This window comes from Puntigrus tetrazona, chromosome 7 (assembly GCF_018831695.1).
Source record: "Puntigrus tetrazona isolate hp1 chromosome 7, ASM1883169v1, whole genome shotgun sequence".
Classification (NCBI taxonomy): Eukaryota; Metazoa; Chordata; class Actinopteri; order Cypriniformes; family Cyprinidae; genus Puntigrus; species Puntigrus tetrazona.
In genome coordinates this window covers 11,850,199-11,875,579 of record NC_056705.1, presented here as the reverse complement: position 1 = coordinate 11,875,579, position 25,381 = coordinate 11,850,199, and the positions used below count along the sequence as shown (strand labels likewise).

Below are 25,381 nucleotides of genomic sequence, written 5' to 3'. Positions count from 1 at the left end.
TGTGTGTCGGAAGTTGGATCTACTCACTGTACAGAAGGTGCTGGCCGTTATCTTCAGACTGAAGTCTACACAGAACTCCAGCTCAGACACAGCCACAGAGCCACAGTCAATAGTCTAGAGAGAAACACACACACAAAACGTTTTCAAACATCCTTATGTAGCTGAATATAAAGTTGGGAGCAATAGAGGTCACAAAAATATATTGGTTTCATTAAAATATTACGGCCATCCCTACAGTCAACTTTGTCGTTAACTGTTAATAACTTTTTGTATTATAGTGGTTCAACTTCAAGCAACAGTTCACACAAAAATAAAAGTTTGCTGAAAATGTACTCACCCTCAAGCCATTCTAAATGTAGATGAGTTTGTATCTTTATCAGAAAAGATTCTGATACAAAACGTAGCATTACATACTTGCTCACTAATGGATCCTCTGTAGTGAATGGGTGCCGTCAGAATCCGAGCAGATCACTACTCCAATCCAATAATTATCATTCTAAAGTGAAAAGCTGGATTTCTGTAATAAATAATTTGTAATATATATTTGAGTCTTTAATATAACATGGATTATTGTGGTGTTTTTACCAGCTGTTTGGACCCTCATTCTGAGGGCACCCATTCACATCAGAGGATCCATTGTAGAGCAGGCACCGTGATATTATATTTCTCCAAATCTAAAACAAACTCTTTGAATGGCCTGAAAGTAAGCAGATTTTAAATTTGGGCTAAACTACTCCTTCTACTAGATGTATGTGAAACAAAACAAAACAGTTTTTTCAGGGTTTTTTTGTTAAACCTAGAGGTCTATTTTGAGACATTAATTCTTTTAATTACAATTAAATATTTACATTTAAAAAGATTATATATATATATATATATATATATATATATATATATATATATATATATGCATGCATGATAAAATGGTATAAAAAGCCTTTAAATATAATAAAGCAGTGAACGTGGCATGTTTAAAAGGAAGATGAGTCATTAAACGTTGTAAGAGAATTCCACGCTAGAGTGTGTTCATTTAATGGAACTCTGACCACCGTTAAATGGCATTATTGGGGTGGGTCAGTGAGATAATGGAAGTAAGATGTGCAATGTTTCTTCACAGACAGGAAAAGATTGATTTGTGCATTGAATTTTCGTTATTGCTTAGGTCTGAACCATTTTACGATCAAGGTCAGGGAATATAATGATATTCGGTTCTCAAGGTTGAACATATGGGTAAAGATTTGTCCGTTTTTTCTGATAAGAAAAAGTATACTGCAAATTAAAGAAGTCAGCAAAACAAAAACTACAATTGTGTTCCGTCTTGTCAAAATATGTACAGCATCTTCTTTTGAATTACACAGAGTAGCTTTCTTAGAGACATAAAACATCAGATTTATTCGTGACATCTTGCTCTTGAATATCTTTTGAAACAAAGGATGTTTTGCAAAATAGTGATATACATGACACCAAAGCTGGTTTCAGGAAAAACTCAGCATTAAACAAACACAGCATTGAGCATATGTGTGTGTTTGTAAGTGGACCTAAGGCCATGGCGATGGTAAGTAATGAAGTTTGCTAAAGAGGATGTTAAACAAGGATTAGAATAATCAATCAGCCATTCTGTCACAGACGGTCTCTGAGGCTTTACTTCCTCTCTCGCGTCTCTCTCTCTCTCGCTCACGATCTATCACTCTTCATCTTTTGCCTTGATCCTACCTACATTCCTTCCCCTCCTCCCTCCATCTCAAAACAAGGCCACAACACAGGAAATTGGCTTTCTGTCCAGCCCAGACTCAATTAATTAGGGATTCAGGTGATCTAATGACTTGCACCAAATCCAATAAGACAGGCACCATTATATGGTTAAAAAGAGGGGATTAGGAACAAGATTAGTCAAATGTGCAGGGATAGTTCACCCAAACATGAAAGCATCACGGTATAGATCATCATCCACAGTTTTCTGTTTGATCTAATGTTTGGTTAGATAATATATATATTATATATTTATTTTATTTTTTTTTATAATAGTAAATGTCACTTGAGCACCAAATCATTTTGATTTGGTGAAGTGTGTGTGCGTTTGTGTGTGTATGAATACAGTATATATACATATACACACTATATTGCCAGAAGTATTCGCTCACCCATCCAAATAATCAGAATCAGGTATTCCAATCACTTCCATGGGCATAGGTGTATAAAATTAAGCACCTAGGCATGCAGACTGTTTTTACAAACATTTGTGAAAGAATGGGTCACTCTCAGGGGCTCAATGAATTCCAGCATGGAACTGTGATAGGATTACACATGTGCAACAAATCCAGATGTGAAATTTCCTCGCTCTTAAATATTCCACAGTCAACTTTCAGCTGTATTATAAGAACATGGAAGCATTTGGGAACAACAGCTACTGCTATTTACGGCGACGTAAACTGACGGAGCGGGGTCAGCGAATGCTGAGGCGCATAGTGCGAAGAGGTCGCCAACTTTCTGCAGAGTCAATCGCTACAGACCTTCAAACTTCATGTGGCCTTCAGATTAGCTCAAGAACAGTGCGCAGAGAGCTTCATGGAATGGGTTTTTCCATGGCCGAGCAGCTGCACACAAGCCATACATCACCAAGTGCAATGCAAAGCGTCAGATGCAGTGGTGTAAAGCACGCTGCCACTGGACTCTAGAGCAGTGGAGACGCGTTCTCTTGAGTGACGAATCGCTCTTCTCCATCGGCCAATCTGATGGACGAGCCTGGGTTTGGTGGAGGGTGGATTATGGTGTGGGGTTGTTTTCAGGAGCAGTGCTTGGCCCCTATGAATGGACCTATGAATGCTTCAGCATACCAAGACATTTTGGACATTTCCATGCTCCCAACTTTGCGGGAACAGTTTGGAGCTAGCCCTTTCCTCTTCCAACATGACTGTGCACCAGTGCACAAAGCAAGATCCATAGAGACATGGATGAACTTGACTGGCCTGCACAGAGTCCTGACCTCAACCCGACAGAACACGATGAATTAGCGCGGAGCCAGACCTTCTCGTCCAACATCAGTGTGTGACCTCACAAATGCACTTCTGGAAGAATGATCAAATATTCCCATAAACACACTCCTAAACCTTGTGGACAGCCCTCCCAGAAGAGTTGGAGCTGTTACAGCTGCAAAGGGTGGACTGACGTCATATTGAACCCTATGGATTAGGAATGGGATGTCACTTAAATTCATATGCAAGTCAAGGCAGGTGAGCGAATACTTTTGGCATGTTTTACCTAAAAACACATTATTAAAGCTTGACAGACAGGGGACATTTAACCAATCGTTTCGCTAATAATTCCCTTAGACATTTCTTGAAAAACCCTACTACGGTCTCTCCTCTTACCTTGATCACTGCAGGTTCTGAAATGACCGTCTCGGGCTTCAGCACCTCTACTACCGCCTCTGGTGTCACAGCCTTCTTCATACACGTCATCTTGAAGCCATACACATCGTCCCAGAATGCAATGCGTTCACTGTGTTTCTGAGTGTCCCCCACTGCCGCCAGGCTGATATTGCAGATGTCTGGATAGACTGAGAAGAAAGATGATACACGAAAGTGACTAAAAGAAATAAACTGCAGGGCCTGCGTATGATATATGTACAAAGTCAAACGAAGCCCTCATGAGTCAATACTTCACATGACACGAACATTATTCATTTAACAGACACTTTCTGTGACTTGGCGTACATATTTTACTACAGTCATCCTAAACTGAGTTTCTGAATCGCACCTTCTGGAGTTTGAACCCACAACCTTTGACTCACCGGCCCACGACTTCGACCACTAAGCCATGGCACATCCATTAAAAGATTTATGTGCAGCTTTTCAGATCTCTGGTGCAGTGGTTCGCTCGTATGATCTAGACATATCTGGGCCACACTGCTCCCAGGGATGCTGGTTAGAGTCCATTAAACTCGAAATGACTCCAATTAAATGTCCTACATTTGTAAACTTTGACTGCATATTAACTTGTTGTCATTAAATACACCAGCTCTGAATGTTTGAACAAACTCACTGAAATGAATCAAAGAAGCTTACAAAACTCCTTGGAAAAAAGCCGTTTGAATGGACCACCATTAATGACAAAACATAAGGAAGATTAATGCGACAATCAAAACCCTTTACAAACAAGTACAATGTGTTCAAAATACACAGATGAAAAGCCAACCAAACCATAGATCATTTAGATTAAAGCTGAAACGAGATAACATAACTAAAAACTAAAAATATGACAAGTTTTTAGCAAAAAATGTGGTTCTATATAATTGAAAGCTAAAGCATAACAGACGGCTGGTCACTGTGTGGGCGTATTAGACCTCATCCTTTACACAAATGTGCAATAATGAGCACATCGATCATGAAATGGTAAACCACAGCCTTGACGGTCTCTTTCAGTAATGTTTCCAGCACTCGTAAATGTCCTTGTGTGATGATGGTAATGGTTACCATGAACATGCTTCTGGCTAAAAAAATCTAAATTCAGCTGATGGTCATAATCGTAAAAACTCTGCATTCATCAGTTCTTAATGTCTGTTACGTTTGGCCATCGGAACCAAACTCAAAGCTGCTGTGCATTTATTTCACATTCCAGGAGAAAGCAGACGTCTCATATATATATTATACCAATTGGAGATCACAAAATATTTTCCCTTTTTAATAATTTCAGCTGTATGACTGCATAGAGATCAGCATAATTGTGACACTAAATAGTTTTAATTACAAACAAACTACAGTGACCATGTCTATGCTGTATATATGAGGTAACGTTCTCCCTGTGTTTGAGAAGAAGTGACTGCATCAATAACAAATAGTTGTAGCACTAGTTAGAAAAATCCTTGTAGTAGTCATATGATCTATTTTCAGATTAACAGCCAAACTATTTACTTAAAGAGAATTTAACTTTTTTTTAAAAAAAATTATTATGTATTCAATTATTTAATTAATTAGTCCGTAGAATTATAATAGGTCCAAACTAAATGCAGCTAAAATAGGTTAAAAAAAGGTATAAACAATATTAATAAAAAATATTAATTACAAATATATTACACTGTAAATATGAATAAAATCTTAAATGCTGAAAATGAATAAAAAAAAAATCTAAAGTAATATTTTGTAAATAAATTAATACCCTTATTAATACTTTTATGCAGTAACAAATACACACAATTGATTAAAGTGACAGTAATGACTTAATTAATGCTGTCCTTTTTTTAATTGTTAAGGATTGCTAAACACATTGTCACAAAAAACAAAACAAAACAGTTTTTAACATTTATAAAGTAGCAGTAAATCAGCATATTATAATAATTTCTGAAAGATCATGTGATGAAACTAGAGTAATGATTCAGAAAATCCAGCTTTGTATCACAGGAATAATAATTATTTTCAATTATAATAATATATGCAATATTAAAACTTCTATGTATTTTTACTGTGATCACATTTTATGTAACAAAAAAACATCATAATGATCTAATGATTAATGATTAAAATGATCTTGAATGGTATTATAGTGCTGTGAAATGATTGTGATTAAACATCCAAAATAAAAGTTTGTGTGTCCAAAATATGTGTTTGTGTACTATGTATATTCATACAAATGCACACTCACACAGTATATATTTTAAAACTATTTACATGTATATATTTATAAAATACAAAGATATTCTATACATAAATGTTTCTTACATATATACATGCAGACGGTATATTTATATATACATAATAAATATACACAGTTCACACACACGTTACGTGTTATGAGAATTTTATAATTATATTTCATTTTGCATCTGATGATATTGCATAATAGAAAAAAGACAAGGAATGCCTTCTTCCTTGATATCAGATCTTATAGGTTCAGCAGTGAGACCTTTACACAACCAAAAACAGCTATTTCAGATCAGACAGTACCATTAACTCTGTCCAGAACAGAAATCCATGATGGACTATATCCCACCAACTTTGACTGACCTTTAATCAAGGGTTAAGGGTGCACATTCACTCTCGCACGCAATAATAAAGTGCGCGCCATCAAAATCTCGTCTCCTATGTGACAGGATCGTGACTGGCAAGTTATAACCTCCAGCCCATTCCTTAAAGCCTTCGCTGTGACCCTGCGAGTGTCACGTAGAGTGAAAAACCACACACACACACACACACAACTGGAGTGGATTTGTCACCTCATTTTCTCTGATTAGTAGAGCTATGAGTGATTGTCTTGGGAGACGCAGGTGAGCGCTGATTGGGTGCTGCACGGGACCGTCCCGCACCTGAACGGGGAGCAGAGGCTAGAGAGAGAGAGAGAGAGAGAGAGAGAGAGAGAGAGAGAGAGAGAGAGAGAGAAGAGGGACGAGGGGGAGGCAGTGTCCCAAGATTCATAGCTTTGACATCTGTGTCCTTCTCGACTCGGTGCTCATGGCCCGTTTGTCAAGCACCCCCCTCCGGTTCCTCTTGAGGGCAGCCGTGAAGAAGAAGAGGGTAGTGGGAACAGGGGGTGGGCAGCCAGTGATGAGAGAGCGAAAGCTCGGCCACGTTTCGGGATGAAGAGAAAGGTTAATAATATGAGGTATAAAGGAGAGATGAAAGGAGAGAGCGAGGGAGAAACGAGGTTATAGTGGCATGGGTAAGTAATGTTGATCTGACACAGTGCAGAACTGCCACGCGATGGGCCATTATATCAATCTGCTTCACACCAGGTATACATGGCTGCAGGCTTTCTGACTGAGTGGAGAAATAGAAACACGCTGCCTCACTGGACGAGACGAATGTGGTTCAGTCTGTGCCTCTCGCTTTCTGGCTTTTATTTTAAAATGTTCAACATTTCTTTTTCTGGAAAAATGTGGACATGCAACATGCATTATATGACGAGTTCATGGCGGTGGCGTACATAAAGCGTGGTGCCTTTTTTTTTTTTATTTCCTGCTTAAATAGAAAATATGATAACACAGGAATGAAAAGTAGTCTTGCAAGCAATTTCTTGTAGTGCAGCTGACTGTTGTTGTTCTTTAAATAAGTAACAATAGTTTGGAAAAGTAGTTTTAAAAACTTTAAATAATTTTTATATTACTTCAACTACTGTAAAGAATATGTAAATAATTTGTACATATTTAATATTTTAAAAATAAATATAAAAATACAGGAATAAATTACATAAATACAATTACTTTAATTACTGTAATTAGTTTTTAATTTTTAAACTGTCTATCTAGAATCTCTACACAGTAGTCTTTTAGTAGGATCTTTAAAATACTACATCTAATTACTAACTTCTAATTACCGTTTAAAAAATGAATAAATACTTTTTTCAGTAAGAATATAATGTATACTATTCCAAAAAAAATGTATCATGATTTTCACAAAAATATCAATGTTTAAAAAAAAGCTATGCTGCATTATACTAATGTGAAATGTTTCTTGAAAAGCAAATCAGCATATTAGCATGATCTCTGATGAATCATGTGACACTGAAGGCTGGAGTAAATTACATTTTAAAATACATTTAAAAAAAAAAATAGCTATTATAAATTGTAACAATAATATTTCCAATTTACTGTATTTTTATCAAACAAAAACATCTATATATTTATAACTATTTATAACTATTAAATATCTATTCGATTACTACTTAGGATCAGTTATTTGGAGTTCCTTGAAAATGTACAAAAAGAGCTGTTAATAAAATAAAAAAGACTGGAGTCATGGTGGAATCACAACCAGAACCAGAACCGTTAAAATTCCTTACAATTCCCAGCCCTACCCATCCTCAATCTCATGATGCTGTAAAGATCAGGAGAGTGTAACATCTCCTGTGTCAGGTTCCTTGAAGTTATAATTCATCCAGTCAGCGTGTGCACAGTGTTGCGTACCACGAGCCTCCTCAGCATCTGTTCACTTAAACCTCCACAGTGGACAAGAAAATGACGCAGAGCCACGAGACTCGTGCAGAATGTTTAACATCCACTTCCACTCTGTCCACGACCTTTGGCAGACTTTAGTTTCCCGAACAATGAAAGAAAACGTGTTTGTTTTCTGGTATCTAGAAGGTGAGCGCCCAAGGACTGTTTAGCTATTCAGCAGTTGGTTTAATTTATGTTTTATTGACGCGAATCAATATGTAGTAAAAGGCAGAGCAGCATGGAGGGTGTGAGATAAGAGAGAACACCTGGAAAACACACCGAGCGTTATGCTGTAAATATACAAATGTGAAAGGTAATTCTACAAAAGTGTCACGGTGGCATGACTTTACAAATATAAAAGGCCTAAACTGCATCGAGATATAGTGAGTTGAATAGAATCTATTCATTTTTTTTTAATAGATGATAGATAGATAGATAGATAGATAGATAGATAGATAGATAAAAACCTAACACAAAAAATACCATTTATTATATGTGTGATGATTAATCTAATAAAAAAATTTATTATATAATTACCGATAAAAAAATGCCTGATTAAAATAAAAATGACTAATTTATTTTAACTTAATAATAATATTTTAGAATATTATTTAATGATTGATCATTTGTTTATTTATATTATTTCACTTATAATAGATTAACTTATTATTTGAAGGGATAATTCACCTAAAAATTAAAATTCTGTTATTAATTGCATACCCTCATACATAATGAATGTGTGCTGTTCTGTTTTCAGCACACAGGATGCCGATACATCATTTACGTTGTTAGCATTTTAATCTGAACGTTAACACTGCATACGTTAAGTATGTGATACTCTCCAAAAGGTGCTATAGTCCGATCCGGAGGAGGCTAATTGTTGAATAAAGACTTTTATTTATTTTATTTTCTTTGGTAAAATTACGGTTGAGCCACTGATGTCACACAGATCTCCTTGCTAGGTTTCTGAGCCTTGACCGTATAACGATCCTTGCTATCTATGGGAAGGTTAGAGAGCTTTTGGAAAGAATATCTTAATTTGTGGTGGGTAATTAATGACAGAACGTTTATTTTTCGGTGAACTATGCCTTTAAGGCACATTAACACGCCTCCACGTTTTCAATGGTCGCATTCAGGAAAAAGGGGAGGCAAAAAAAAAAAATCACGGCACTACACCATTCTCATAATAACACCTCCTTAAAATGTCCCTGCAGGGGAAACAAACACATGCTTACTCATCTTTCATCGTTTTGGACAGACCGTTTCAGTCTGTATGAAATCCTCCTATTAAAATAAATGAAGTCTGTTTGGTAGACCTTGAAAATAAAAGCCCACTATGAGGGATGGGCTCACTGTGTTCCATCAGTATAAAGGACCTCCCAGATACCCCTAATATCATAATGAGAAGATAAAAAGGCTGAAACTTACCCAAACCATCTTCTGCGAGGTACCGATCCCTGGCGTACAGCACAGAGTCCAGCATTGACTCAAACAGCAGAAAGTAGCCCTAGAAAATGACAAAATTGGGGGAAACTTTTTAATATTTAAAGATACACAAACAGAAGACTGAAGACTGCACATTTCGCCACAGTTTTTAAAGAGAAATGTCCACCGAGTTTCGTTAAAACATAGGTTCTATACGTGACCCTGGCGCATTTTATTAGGCAAGTATTGCTGTGATTCAGAATTAAAATATCTGGGGGAAATACACCCTACACCAAATCCAACCCTAAACTTACCCAAATAGTGTTGCAAAATGCAAGGCTGATATAAAAAGGCAAATTACGGGAAATTACGCTTTATTAATCGAAACTCAGTAAATTAGTTTGAAAAGTAATAAAAGGTGTCAGAGTTTTACAGCCTCCAGCGTTCGCTTATTTTTGGAAACTGCACTGAAGTACTTACTGGTACATATTTGTGGCTCACTAAAAAGTGCACCAAGGTACGTTAATGCCATGAGACCAGGTAGTTTTTATATTAGTATTTAGCTACTCAGCTTGCGGAAAACCTGCTTGTGACAAGCAATATAATTTTTGTTATCAGCAATGATACAAAAGAAATATTAGTACTTTAATAAATTGGTATAGATTACATTATACCATTATAATTAATTAATGAAATATGTGGGGCTCTTTTTTTTTTAAACTGTAAATGTAAATTAAATATGTAAAACCTACAGATGTTGCTGCCATCATTCAATGGTACATTTCTGACTGTATTTTGCTGTAATATTGCAGCACTGAAAACTTCTTCAAAAATGCTATAGACCTGCATGATACCTAATATCATATTGCCATGCAGTTTATTGAGGAGAGATTTAAAATATTTGGCCAGGCAAAAAATTGTTTTCATGATAAGTGTTTTTATGATTTTAGGTTCATTTATTTTAAGTTACAGATTAATACATTTATTTATTTACAGAGACGTTCAAATTTTGTGTTGATGAACCCTAGTTTTCAAGTAAAAATCTGACTTATTGGGATCACATGTATTTCACATGCTTTCGTTTCAATGATGAATGATGTTCATAAAGGGAGGGGATAAAATCGCCATTTTATTTCCGAAGAGTTTTACTACGATTTTGCTTAATTGAAATGCCAAAATATGACAGAGGCGAGCTCTTTTGACTTGGGACATAAATCAGTTACCTAGAAAAGCCTCAGCGTGCAATATATCCAATATATCCTTCAGAAATGTTTCCAGACTAGCATTTGGCAGCTTTTTATTTAGCTCGCACACATTTCCAAACATGCAAACGCAAAGCGCAACCACACCGATATCAAACACGAGACCCCTGGATTTACGAGACCTTCACACTGCACCCCGTTTAAACCTACACGCACGGCCACCCAGCATAGGTTACTGCGCTGACCCCTCACTGACACCGGTTTTGCATGAGTAGTTGACGCGTCATCTCCTGAATTATTCCATTAGCTCGACCGCATCTCGCTGGCCTCAATCTGGACAGCGGCACAGACAGCCATGAGCGAAACAAGGCTGCTTCAAGCTTGCTCTGAGTAATCTAAAACAGAGGCATAATCAATTACACAAGACAGACGTGATGGATGTACCGAGAATGAGGGGTAACGTTCTTCATCAACGTGGTCTTCTGCTGTCTAGTTGGTGCAGAAGTTACATGGAAGTCTAAAAGTGAATAAGAACAACCAGATGTTCTTTATCACGTGTGTCTTGGTTAAAGTGCATGTAAGTGCGGAAACGACAGCTATGATGTGCATTATAATGCTTTCCTTTAGAAATTTCATTTTAGGCAAACTGGTTTAAAAAAATAGGCATATAATATGTTTATATTTAATGAAGGTTTCATCCCATGATGTTATATTGAAAAGTTGCTGTAAAAGGTCGCATAGACCTCATTGACCTCGTTGGCCGAGGTCAACTGGCCCAGCACCCTCAAAAGCCATGCTGACAGTGACTGTACTGGGTCTCTCCGGGTCGTTTTTAAACAGACTTAGCATTGGAGTGATGGCTAAGCTTCTCTATGGTGTAATTTAGAACCCAATTTCACAGGCGGCTGCTTCCACTGCAGTAAGAAAGAGAGAGAGACAGAGACAGAGAGAGAGAAAGAGAGACAGAGAGAGAGAGAGAGAGAGAGAGAGAGAGAGAGAGAGAGAGAGAGAGATGATAAGGGGGGTGTTGTATACACACACACTACCATTCAAAATACTGGGGTCAGCAAGTTTTTTTTTTTTTTAATAAATTGATAAATATTTATTTTTTTCAGCAAAGAATGCATTTAATGATTAAATTATAATGAAGACTTCTCACGCTTTCTTCTAAATGTTCTATTTATAACATCTTTCTAAAAGAAGGTTTAAAATTAATTTTTTTAAAAATTAAGCAGCATAACAGTATTGTTTTCAACACTGATAATTCAACACTTTTCTTCAAATATTGGAATGAGTTTTGAAAAGTCATGTGACACTGAAGATTAGAGTAATGAAGAAAAATCAGTGTTACATTACAAGAATAAATTACACTACAAACATTGCAACAAAAATGTTTATATTTCACTATTTTAAAATTGTTTTTTTTTTTTTTTAATTATTTATTTATTTTAGGGACTAAAAGAGCCTTAGTGAGCTTAAAGACATTAAAAATGTAAAATATTTTTAAATTACAGACCAAATTTTTTAAGAGTCTATCTATCTATCTCTAAATTCCATGCTACTGTAATAATTAGCTACATGTAACTACACTAAAGCTATAAGGGAAAATATTTTTTATAATAGCCATAAATTATTTTAAACACTAATATATATATATTTATACCAGAGTAAAAAGAAATGCCATTTGAAAGTTCTACACCATTACTCATTAAATAAAAGTAGCGTGTTACTAGAGCTACAATGTTTTGAAAGCTATTTGAAAGCTAGTTTGGATTCTATTATAGCATAAAAAAAAAGTAGTAAAGTTATCAGATTTTTCCAACACTGCTCTGCAATCCTAAAATCAAGTTATTTTTCTTGTCTCCCACCAAGCATTTAAACATTTATTAGTAGTGAAAGAATTAATCTGTGCAATCACCAGCCTTTTTCATGGTGCATGAATCCATTGTTTCCCATTATTGCTTTCCTAAAAAATTGCCTAAACACTTTTTCTAAAACACATTTTTTAAAGAAATACTTTTAGAAGCTGCCATCCCATAACTTCTACTCCAACAAGCAAAACGTGAGCATTCAGAGGAACCTTATCTGTGCACAACTAGGTAAATCCCACAGAGAGAAGATCCAATAACACACACTGGTGTTAAAGAGAACATTAACGGCTGAATGTGGCCAAAATGCAGATCGATTCATTAAGCCATGCGGAGCTGAGGCAGAATTACATGAATGCGACTAATGAAATTCTAATGAAAATTGGACAGCAGCATTCATGCACATTAAACTAATTACCCTATAAACGCACACACGTACATGAATGCTACTTTTTTCCCCATTTAGATTTGGAGCAGAGGATTCATTATGATACGTAATATAATTACAGTTCACATAACAATCAATTAAATGTGAGGCTTCGGGTGACTTGTGCAACAAGAGTGCTTTTCTAACAAAAAGGCAAACAATCAAATGTTCAAACGCAGGTCAATTAAGTCGAGAGCCTGTTTTAGATCATGCTGCTGTAATCTGTTTCTTGTGAACATCAGAGAATAGTGTTCGTCTGGCCCAGAGAGGCCATCTTTGCTCTATAAACACCTGGCATCAGCACTATTCAATCTCTGCCAACGTCATGAGCATTCAATGAACAATCCTCTCAATTACAGTACAACAATATCAATCCAACTCCCAGGGACTGTGTAATCTAGTTCTTACTCGCTCAATCCCACAAATCCAAAGCCAGAAACCTTGGAAATATAAACGGTTCAAACCACATGGTATAATGAAATTAATGTCTGAATACTCAACTAATCACTTCATATATATATATATATATATATATATATATATATAAAAATAATATATATATATATATAAATAAATTAAAAAAATATATATATATATATATATATATATAAATAAATAAATAAATATATATATATATATATATATATATATATATATATATATATATATATATATATATATATTTAATTTATATACATATATATATATACATATATATATATACATATACACACATATATACACATATATATATATATATATATATATATATACATACATATATACATATATATATACACACACATACAAACATACATTTATTTATTATGTATATAAGATATGAAATATGCATGTGCATATATGTATAGGCTTTATATTTGAAAATAACAAAGTAAAACTGTAACTTCGTGAAATATTATTATATGTATTAACCTAATTTAATATTTCAAAAATCGATTTTTTTGTGTCACCTAATAAGTATCACAGTGTGCTTGCCGATGCTTTATGAAGAATCAAGTCAGCTCTGGGTTACCGCTTGAAAAGAGCACAAGACAAATAAAACCAATAGTCTGTGCTTAATTAAAAAGTTTCTACCTCTCCATCTAAAAGGAAAAAATTAAAGGCAAACAAAAAGATGCGCTGTGTGCGGGCAACCATTAAAAGACATTAAGATAAATGACCATAACACTACATTAAACGCTATTGTTAATAAAGCATAGTTTGTGAAATAAATCAAAACACTAGGGGCAAAACTGTTTGCTCTGTGTGGATGGAGTGTGAAAGAGCCTGATTTGCATATGAATGCAGACGAGTAGTAAATGTACTATATTGTACAGGCATATTCAAATGAGGCAGGCGCCACGTTTCCACGATTAATTTTAAAGGGACAATAGATGCTTGAAAGCTTCATTGTCGGTCGGTGACAGATCCAGGTAAGCACTGTGGGAAACACAAGTTAAATATATCATGGTGTAACACAGAAGAAAAAGGAAACCACGATGGAGTCAAAATCTAGGAATATCAGTAAACGAACAATCCTTTTGAGTTTCCTTCCTGTTGACCTCAACACAACATTCATTTCTCTCATATTTTAAAAAGCAAGATTTTCTGGGTACTTCAGAGTATGTTTGTTGGTGGGTGTGTGTGTGTGTGTGTGTGTGTGTGTGTGTGTGTGTGTGTGTGTGTGTGTGTGTGGCAGGCAGGCAGCTGTAGGCTGCGGACGGAGAGAGTGATTGCAGCTGTCCTCTTCTGCGACAGGTAAAACTGCTATCAAGAGATAATGAGGCCCAAGATGGGATCCGCCATTAATTCAACTTGACCATCACCACACACAGCAGCTCATCGCGCCCCGAATGTGTTAAATATCAAAACATAAGTTAAAACCGCTAAGTTAATTCTGAGGCACCAAACCAGATAAACTGCGACATAACCGCGTCGTTTCGGATGCTGGGATGATGTAAACAGCTGCCGAGCAAGTTAAAGTGTGTACAACTGATATTAACATCTGCAGTCTGCCATATCTGCGTTGGGTGAATTTAGTTTAAGAGACACATTTCGCAATATCAAGTCATTACAAACCAGTTAAACAGTCGGTTCTGAAAGTAAAATCATTCTCTATAAGGGAATTAGATTTTTTTTCAGAAGACAATGCTTTAAAAACAGACCAAATTTGTTAATCCTTGATAGATGCCTTTGTTTATGTCATCTGTTTGCATTACTCGCATTAACTTTCACCAATTATCAACAACATTTAGGATCACCAAAGTTCATGTATCACAGGATACGATTAAATTAATGTACATTTAACACGAAGTGACTGTGTAGACCTTAGTTTGTGTTTTTGACAATTGTACAAGACGTGAGAACAGTCCCCCATTTAAGTTTGCACATTAGCATGGACTCACTAGCATTAATGTCTCTAGTTTTAAAGTTGAAATCTGAAAATTGTAACTTGATGTGCATAACAACTAGAAAATTAAATGCTTAGGAAAAATGAATGCTTTTTTTGTTGAGATTTAGGAAATTCAATAAAATACTTTTATTGCCCGTCCTCTCAGGAAACCTGGAATCTGTGTTTCACGTTTTTTGAAGCATAAACCCCATAAAAATGACGCAAGCTTCGGGTCTTCCAGTGTTTCTCTACAGCGCTGAAACCTAAAGATGCCTGAGTTCCACTCTCTATGCAATTGATACCTCGACTGCCATTGGCTCTTTTATGTTTGAGGGGAGCGGCTTACCGATAAGTCAATTGCGACTTTTTAAAAATCACACAATTTTGACTTTTTTCCCTCACAATTGTGAGTTTACATCTCGCAATTCTGGAATTTGGTCTCAGAGGAAAAAAAAGCTGTAATAGCATCATATAAAGTCAAAATTGTGAGAAAAAAGTCGGAATTGTGGATAAAGCTGCGATTACTTCTATTTTTTATTCCTCTGAGGAAAGAAAGAATAATGGTTTGGAATGACAGGAAGGTGAGCAAACGATGACAGAATTTTCATTTTTATCTCCGGCTTGTGTAATTCATTTCCATGACTTTCACATGACAGCTGCTGTACAGAACACCAGCATGAACTTATTACAGGAACAATCGTCCTGGAGCAGCCTGGGGTTAAGTGCCTTGCTCATAGGTGCAACGGTGATAGCTCAACGCCTGCCCCTCGAGAGGTTCAAACCTGCAACCTTTTGTTCGCCAGCCCTGATCTTTAACCACTAGGCTGATGCCAGAGATTTTTAAAGGCATCTACACAAGACCTTTGTCCCCATCAATGAAGTATTTGTGACGTTTGACTAGCTGCAAGCACACATGATCTTGCCTTGCCTAATAAAGAATAAAGATAAAGAATTAAATAAATTGTAAGAAATATTAACAATATATCAGTGTCATTCAAATAGTGAATTTGGATAAATCTAAATTCATTATATTTTCAAGCAGAGTGGAGGGTGTGCAAATGTTTTGAGGTAACAAATTTTAATTAGTTAAAACGAATATATGGAAATGCTTTATGTCATAGCTGGCCCAAATATGTATTAATATAATTTATTTAATACATTTATTAAAAGTGAATAGCAACTTTAACTATCAAGTCATACATAAGTAATAAAATGGAAATTGACAATAAATTCAGTTTTAGTTTATTTAAAGAGACACTTTAATTTTATTTCTGTTTTAATTTTATTAAACTTTTTTTTTTTTTTTTTTTTAGCATTCGATTAGAAGCAGTGCCTTGGCAAATCATAATATATTCATTAATAGTATTGATTAAAAATACTATTTTAATACTAATTAAAATAAATAATGTTTTTATATTTTAAATCAAGGTACATTTTTTTAAATAGTTTATCTAACAATAACAACACCATTGGAAATATAGTGCAGAAGTCATGAGGACTATTTCTATGATGCTTTTAATTGAGCTTTTTTGGTTAGTTTCGGACTCAAACGGCCCTTTTTCTCATTAATGTTCATTGTATGGAAAAAGCAGCTCAGACATTCTTCTAAGCATCTTCTTTGGTATTTTAAGCCATACACACCAGCAGACAATCACTTTATATTAGGTGGCCATAACTACTATGTACTTACATTTAAATGAATAAATTGAATACAATGCACATATTGCGTACATGTTTTCACATTGCACTTGTATATGTAATTATATCTGTAACTAATTTCTGTAATTACGTTTATAAGTACACTGTTGACCCATCTTTTACATCTTAAAAAACCCTTCAACCTACCCATACTACCAAACCGGTCCCTAACCTTACCCATATCCCACCTCAGTAGCAGCAGAAGTGTTTTGCAATACAATATGAACAAAATAAGTACATCGTATATTGTATTTTTTCATGTAGTGCATAGTAGTTAAGGTCACCTAATATAAAGTGGGACAGACGATCTCAAAGCAGATCTTTTTAACTATTTTGTCATATTATGAGCAGCAAAACACATTAAAGCTTCCTTCATCGGCATCGTAGGTGTAACCGAGAGCTGAAAAGCCATAGCACATGATGTGATGGATCATCCCGTGACAAGCTTTATTTAGCCTTCTCCTAATTCACTTCTCCTCTCCTCCACCTAGCCAGTGGCAGAAACCATCCCTCTCTTTCTTTTTGCCCCTTAATCTAATCCAGTCTGTTTGTTTTGCTGGGTGTTAAAGTACAGATCAATTGTGTGAGTTATGAAATGACATTACGGCGGCTCAGACCCGTCTCTCCCCGCCAGACGACGTCTCGTCTATCTGAAAATTACCCCCCTCTGATTTATCGATTCGTTCTCGCTCTCGTTCTCCACTTACACGTACACATCCAAACTCAAGACAGCCGAAAAGTAGGACAGTCAACCACCTGGGAGAAACTTTCTCTGACACTCAATAAGACAGAAAATAAAGAGGATGAGACATTTCGGACTATAGGTGCACCAATGTGAATTTCCAAGAGCCAATTCCGACACCGTGGCATTCATTGCAAGGTGGGTTTTTTTTTTCATGGTTATTGAGACTCTTTTTAATGCAGAGTAAAGGCAAGCATGTGAAAGCAAAAGATTACCAACGCAAACTCGATTGTCACATTCAGTAACACAGTATCACATTCTCAGCACTTCCACAGGGGGCGCTATTGCGGGAGTCAACATCTTGATGGTAACAATATTTATGATCTGCTTTCTCTTTCAGGTTATGGTGAAGCAAAAGTATAAAAAAAAAAATATTGACTCGCTGAATGTCAAACTAAAAAAATAATAAATGAAAATTTCACTATTGCAAAAAAAAAAACAATTAAAGTACATTTTAGAAGAAAACACTATTTCAGTCTTTTTCATTCAAAATATTATATTTAAGTCAATGCATTTCTTTATAATTCTGTGCGACATTTACTCCTTTACCATCTTCAAGTGAAAAATGCTTTCAACTAAACTACACCAATTTTTTCATTGCTTATCTTGTACTTTACTTTTACATTTTGTTCTGGAAGCTTTTAAGAATCAATGCACAGCAACATTTCGCTCGCGACCATTTGACCCGACTCAGCATCCGATCCCTTTGGATTGACAAGCACGTCAAAGTTAGACATCGGAGGTGGTGGAGCAGGGTGACTGCATTTTTCTGTGGACATGTGTCTCCTACAACTCTGTGTAATAAGGTAATTGTAAAACTATTGTTCCATAACGTTTAGAAAAATGATTTTCAGAAAACGGCTGTACGCTCCCCTGCTTTCACGAGGAAAACGGCGGCAAAGCACAAACACTTCAGACGTTTTCGGGAACGAAATGGACGACATTGCGCGGATGATGAAGGGCGGGATTTTTACGCCATTTAGCAAGCCAGAGTTGTAATCATAAAATAATGTGCTCCAGTGACCCAAATCTCAGGTTACTTTGTCAGAAGCATTGCACGCACACGCACACACACACACACACACACACACACACACACACACACACACATCATACACATCATACACAAGCTCGCCACTGCCTCAGGCAACGGGTTTGTTGAATTATAGCCCCGACATGCAAACAAAAGGGGATGAAATAAAAAACATTTATTATTTCGCAATTAACCTGCGAGCGATAAAAAAACTCAGACGCAGGAAAATGGCATGCAGGTCAAATTCGCATGGGAATTCTTGGAAGTTTCCAAATTTAGAGAAAAATTCTCCAACGTCCTTTTATTGAGCCTGTGGCTAGGTGGCTCGAGTTATGACCTACTTTTCCCCTTTTCCTGCTGGACTACAAATTAAGGGAACTTAAACACGGAGAGCGGTGCAAAACAAGCTTTTATCACCTTCCTCGCTGTCAAATCCATAATACCCCGTTTGTCTGGATTGCTAGGTTAGAAATCGAAGCGATTATGCACAAGATGCCATGAATTACAGTCTTTTTAACATTATTTTAAAGGGTCGAGCACAGCATGAAATGTCCTCATCGTTCAAGGAGCAGCAATACAGCAATATGATAAATCATCATTTTTATGAACAATTTATCACCAAGAAAAATCACAAAAACAATTCTTCAGCCAAGGATTAATAAGTAGAATAAAGTTAATATATGTTGACTACTGCTTTGGCTATTTTACAATGGATTAGAAACGTTTGGTCAGATTTAAAGGGGCAGTTCACCCAAAAATTAAAACAGTGTTATTTACTAACCAGTATCATTTCAAACTATTACAAGTTCCCTTCTTCGGTGAAATGTAAAAGAAGATAGTCAAGAAACATTTAAGTTTGACAAAAAAATGAAAGTCATACATGACACATCATGAGGGCGAGCAAATGTTGATAAGGTTTTTCATTTTTGGGTGAACTATGCCTTTAAATAACTATAGTTTCACATTTATTTATTTATTTTCAAAAGCGCCCAATGAGGTTTTTCTGCATAAGTGGAGCAATATCTGTTCAGAACTGATTTCGCTTGTAAGGATGAGCAATATTATGGTTAAAATCTTTCAAAAAAGCCAACAAAAACATTTTAATGATGCTTTCGTTTAGTACAAACAGCTTTTTGCTTCACAACGATTGCTTGTGATGTTTTTATCAGCTCTTTGGACTCTCCTTCTGACGGCACCCATTCACTGCAGAGGATCCACTGGTGAGCAAGTAATGTATGTAAAGCATCTGCAAATCTGTTTACGATGAGAATACAAACTCATCCACATGTCTACACGGCCTGTGAGCGAATCAATTTGCTGCAAATTCTCACTTTCGGGTGAACTAATCCTTTAACGTGCGTTTCTTAAAGTTTTTCTTCTCGCACTCATCGTCAGTCGTGTCTGAATAAATGAGGAGTGATGCCCGGCTCCTAAAATGAGCATGAAATGCATGCCATTACAGATTACGCCTGTAATATATCATGTATCAATCAACAATACATCATCTCAGCCTTTTCATTTTCCAACACCTGGGCAGGTTTTCAAAAGAGAAATGAATAGGCAGAAAAAAAAGACGCTGACACCCACAAATCCTTTATGTCTAATTTTGGGTCAAACAATTGTTGCAGATGCAGTGTTTTATAGGCAAAGCTGGTCAAATTTGCTTCAGATATCATTACATTCCATTGCAAAAAAAAGTGCATGTTTAATGAATTTTTCTTCTCTCTGGATAGCGTATTAATATTTACAAATAAAAAAAATGCGCAAAACACGTCCACTCACCATCCACTCTGAAATGATGATGTCCACTTTTTCCACAGGAAGGTCGATTTCCTCGATTCTGCCCTTGATCAGCGTGATGGTGTCTTCGAGTTTATTCGATCTAGAGAAAGCCAAAATAAAGACGTCGGTATATTGATTACATCGACTTAAGTTAACTTAATTTAACACAAATGTACATTGTTTTTTGCACCAATAAATACATTTAAATCTATTTGGATATAAATATATTATAAACTCTAAAATGTATGTAACTAGTTTGAACACCTCTTTTGAGACAGTGAATGTTAACTACGCTAATTTGGCCGGGAATCAATCTCCTCAAAGACGGCTGCTAATGAATCCAAATGACACGCGCCACGGCGGACTCTCTGGGACGACAGCACCGACGGTCCCAATTTGACAGCGTCTCCTCCCTGACCTTTTGCACTAAGGGTCAGCAAACTACCGCTCACCTGAGTGTTTGTGTGCAAGTGTGTAAACGTGCGTGAACACCCCCATCCCCCCTTATTTAAATGATCGCTCCCATTTTGACCGGTAACCCTGAGCATCAATCTCTTTAAATACTCCATTATCATGACAGCTAATGTTACTAGGGACAGAGTCATTACTCAAGGCTGCGGAGCGGATTTCTGCCCAGCCGATCCTTATCTCTGCACCTTCGCACTATCACACTCTTCCAGAATCCCATTGTAGCGCTCCCTCTCTCCGCCCCTCCTTCAGTGTACTGTCTTGAGCTAGGAAACACTAATCTCATTACTGGGTTAATTTAGAGGACAATGTCAGCTACGGGGGGAGAAAGAGGAGGAGGAGGGGGATTTGGGTGGCTTTGATACTTCCCTCCACTGGATGGTACTTGGTTTAGGGAATATGATACAAGTATATTGATCCTCTGGGACTAATGATTGGATTTAAGATGTAAAGTGTTGACGGCAGACTGGATTATCCGCCAAATCACCGTCATGACTGGTGTCAGACGGCGTAATCTAGGGAATAAGCAGCTAAACTGGAAAGATCATGTGGGGATTATCTGGATTTTTGCTGTAAATGCTCCTAAAACATAAAAGACCCTTATGGAACAAAAAGCTAGGGAAACATTTCACACAATACAAATGCAACGCAAATAGCCTAAATGGGTAAAAAGCACTTTTTTTTTTTATTCTAGAGGACTTGTGATTTTTTTTGTGACTTTTGTGACTTCTAAATCACAGACAAACGTATTATTACATGCATTTACAAGGAACTTGATTGCTTTTGCCCATTAAATACCCTGACTTTCTTCAAAAAAACTGTGGATCTCAAATATTTTGTAGATATTGTTTATCATAAAAGAATTCATCAGATGAAATCGTGCAATGCACCTGAATTACAGAAAAAGTCAATATGAAATATCTATTTATACCTCAATTTACAATAATAAATAAAAATAAATAAAATTAAGCAATAATAAATGCAGGATTTTCACTTGCTAGCAATTTCATAAAAACATTATAATAAAAAATATATACTGATCAAATTAAATGCTACATTTTTAGATAAAAGAATTGAAAATTGTGTATTCTAAAAAAAAAATAATTGCAATTATTATTGTAATTATTTACAACATTTTTATGCAATTAAATGCAATTAAATTTATGCAGTTCACAAAACAATTACAAAAATCAGTAATTAATGCATGGAACTAAACATTGCATTCTAAAGTAAAAAACCTACTAGTGTTTTATTTTAAAACTTACTCCAGTCATCCATGTATTAATTAATTCTTTAGCTTTATTTTTACATTCTTGGCACTTTAAAAATAAATGCTTCTGGTTTCCCTAATTTTTAGTAACTATAATAATATAAAGTGCTTAATTATTCAATGTAAAAGTAAATAATACTTCTTACTCCTTTATACCTGCATTTCTGTCAAAGTTTTTATATGATTTTTTTTTTAAGTATATACTTCATTCAACTGTATTCAATTAAAAATTACATTGAGATACGACATACTTGTCTCTGTAAAGCTGCATAAAGCATCGTGCGCGTCAAAAAGCCCATACACACTCGGGCGGCATGCAGGAGGCCTCGGCCCAACAGCGGCCCAGCGAGCTGTAAAATTAAACTTCATTTTCCTTTCATCCTCCTGCCTGCTCCGACTCCTCAGACTTACATAATAACAATAACCATAATCAAAAAAAAAAATCTCCCAGAGACACCACATGTGGCGAACACATCTCAGCTCCGACAAATAAAACTATATTCCTGCTTCTGGATGAAATGGAAGTGCCCTCGGAGGTGATACATGAGGTAATTTTAATGGGCAGATAGGTCGTAAAAGGAAGCAGATAGGGCAGACTGGAGTCCATTTGTATGTTTAGTGTGCGTATGAGACACAGGGCCGGGATGGAAGCAGGGGAGATTGGAAGTCGACTGGGTGGAGGTAAATGACAGGCCTTTAGGAACGTGACTGCAGCCCGTAAACACACTGAAGTCAAGCACTGAGACACATAAAAAGAGGACTAGTTTGGGGATGAGATTGCAAGGTAATAAAGCTCGCTGGCCCAGGTTTGCTGTGAGAGAGTTTGTCGGACCAGTTGACAAAACTGCCACTCAATATGCTGCATTAATTGATCTTGTACATCCAATAAATAAATAAATAAAACATTAAAAAATTATATATATATATATATATATATATATATATATATATATATATATATATATATATATATATATATATATATATTTTTTTCTATTAAATTTTTTTATATTAAGCACCCTTTATATTTAAAAAAACTGACTTGAGACAGTCATGAAGAAAACTACAAGCCATTAGTTTCAACAAAAATCAGCAATTGCATAATATGCCACATTATAAAATGTTGTGAGAAAACATGTAATGATTTTTATTTTTTTTAAATAAACTTTTACGCAAAAATAAAATGCTAAAAAACGTATTGTGGTTGGGGGAGTAAAAACGTTAATTAAAAAAACTAAACCAAAAAAATGTACTGATAAGCCCAGCAAATACAGGCAAAGGGAAGCTGAATTGATAGGAAGATGGGCATAAGTGACTCAAAGTAGATGAAGTTGGGGGGAAAAAAAATGCAGAAAACACATGGGAAGGACTTTACATTTACAGAGGAGATGTTCAAGAATCACCAAAGAGGAAAGCAAGATGGTTAACTTTCCAAATGGAGCAATACTATACCTTGTTTTTAGTAAAAACAAGTAAAAGTATCCCAAAAGGCCCTTTCCCACATACTCAAGAACTTTTCTCTACTTGAGTACAATGGTGACTCACCTGACAATATCCATGGCCTGGTAAATGATCTCAGATTGGTCGACAGCAATGACCTTCCTGGCTCCCGCTTTGGCGGCGAACATGGAGAGGATTCCCGTACCACATCCCACGTCAAGCACCACCTGCGGGTGAAAGGAGCACGGCGTAACCTTTCCGCGTTATGCCAGCTTGTCTGTGCCATCTTAAGCGTGCAGATGTGTAATAATGGCACCCGAGGCATTTATCACGCTGACAGGGTCTAACCCTTATTTGCCAGAGTCCACTGGCTGGACGGCGATGGCCGAGATAAGCCTCTCGTCGTCTACCCCCACTTCACCTTTTTCTTTCCAGCTCAGCGCGTCACCTCGGGATCCATGTTCAACCGCGGCCGGCTAAAGCTGATCTAGCCAATGTCAGCGCAAAATTAATGGTTTGTATATGAGCGTGTGTGTGCGTTGAAGAACCATTATCCTGTTATCAGCCCACTGCAGTTGACACATAAGAACCCCCCTTTAAAAAAAAAAAAATACTGCAGCTTGGTATAACCCGAGGGTTTTTTATATCAGCTCTGTCAACACAATCATTACTCCGTCGTAGCTTTTTCTCCAACACTTAAAAACGCCAATGTGGCTGGGCTTCAAGAAGCCCCATACTCACCTTGTCCTTGAAGACGTCCATGTTGCGGTACATGAAGTCTCGATAGCTCTCGGTGCGCACCTTGTCCTGTCGAAAAACGAGACGACCAAAGTCCTAAGTAATGACACGGTGTCACCATTCTACTTTCCATTAAGAAGACAGAGCGCACCCGTCCCGGCGCGAGAGGAATCGTTGAACACGATCCAATCATTCAGAGCAAAAATTTAATTTTAACGCCTTATCCAGCGTTAAAGCTGACAGTCAAGGAGCACGCTGGAAATCAAATTAACAATCGTTAAGCAGCATGAAATAAAAATCTCATTTTTAACAGAGTCAGGATTGAATTAGAAAGCAATTCGAAGGATGTGTGACTGGTAATGATTTTTTTTTTTTTTTTTTTTTGAAGGGAGGAGGTTGGTGTTGCTGGGAGTGGAGATGAAAAATTAAATCAAACTGACCCTGACACTTCTTGCTTTGCCAGCAGAATTCCAGCCAGAAATGGCTAATTAACCTGCCAATCAGACTAAGTACCACCCAGAACATACATGACGCCGGAAGCTATTTACAATGCAGACCAGAGCCATTACATTTCTATTGGTTTAAACCAGGACATGTTAAAAATAACAAGAATAACTGAAACCGAAACAAAAAATGACGACCTCTTTTTTGTATGGTTAAATCAGACTGAATATTTAAAAATTTATATTTATAATATATATTTTTTGTTCTAACCACCGCACAAAAGTTTGAAATAATTTTTTTTTTTCCTTTTTTTCATCAAATAAAAAAAAATTATAATATTGTGTAATATACTTACAATTTATATTTTAAAAATGAATCAGAATTTTCAGCAGCCATTGCCTTCAGCATGTCATATTCCTGTATAAATAAATATAATATGGTGTTTGCTGCTGCTTTAATGTAAAAACTACGATGCAGTACCATTTAAAAGTTAGGGGGAAAGAAAGAAGGAAAGAAATAAAGACTTTT

At 36.1% G+C, this 25,381-nt stretch overlaps 1 protein-coding gene across 3 annotated transcripts in view; it reads right to left on the bottom strand.

Moving 5' to 3' along the window:
- prmt3 (protein arginine methyltransferase 3) overlaps positions 1 to 25,381 on the bottom strand; it is a 47,773-nt gene that overhangs the window by 17,725 nt on the left and 4,667 nt on the right. For all 3 annotated transcript variants that reach the window (XM_043244985.1, XM_043244986.1, XM_043244987.1), the window contains exons 8-13: positions 24,413 to 24,478; positions 23,777 to 23,898; positions 20,494 to 20,593; positions 9,353 to 9,431; positions 3,369 to 3,556; positions 28 to 114 (exon numbers count right to left, since the gene is read on the bottom strand). In XM_043244985.1, the coding sequence (XP_043100920.1) occupies positions 28 to 114; positions 3,369 to 3,556; positions 9,353 to 9,431; positions 20,494 to 20,593; positions 23,777 to 23,898; positions 24,413 to 24,478 (642 nt within the window). The remainder of the gene's footprint in view (positions 1 to 27; positions 115 to 3,368; positions 3,557 to 9,352; positions 9,432 to 20,493; positions 20,594 to 23,776; positions 23,899 to 24,412; positions 24,479 to 25,381) is intronic.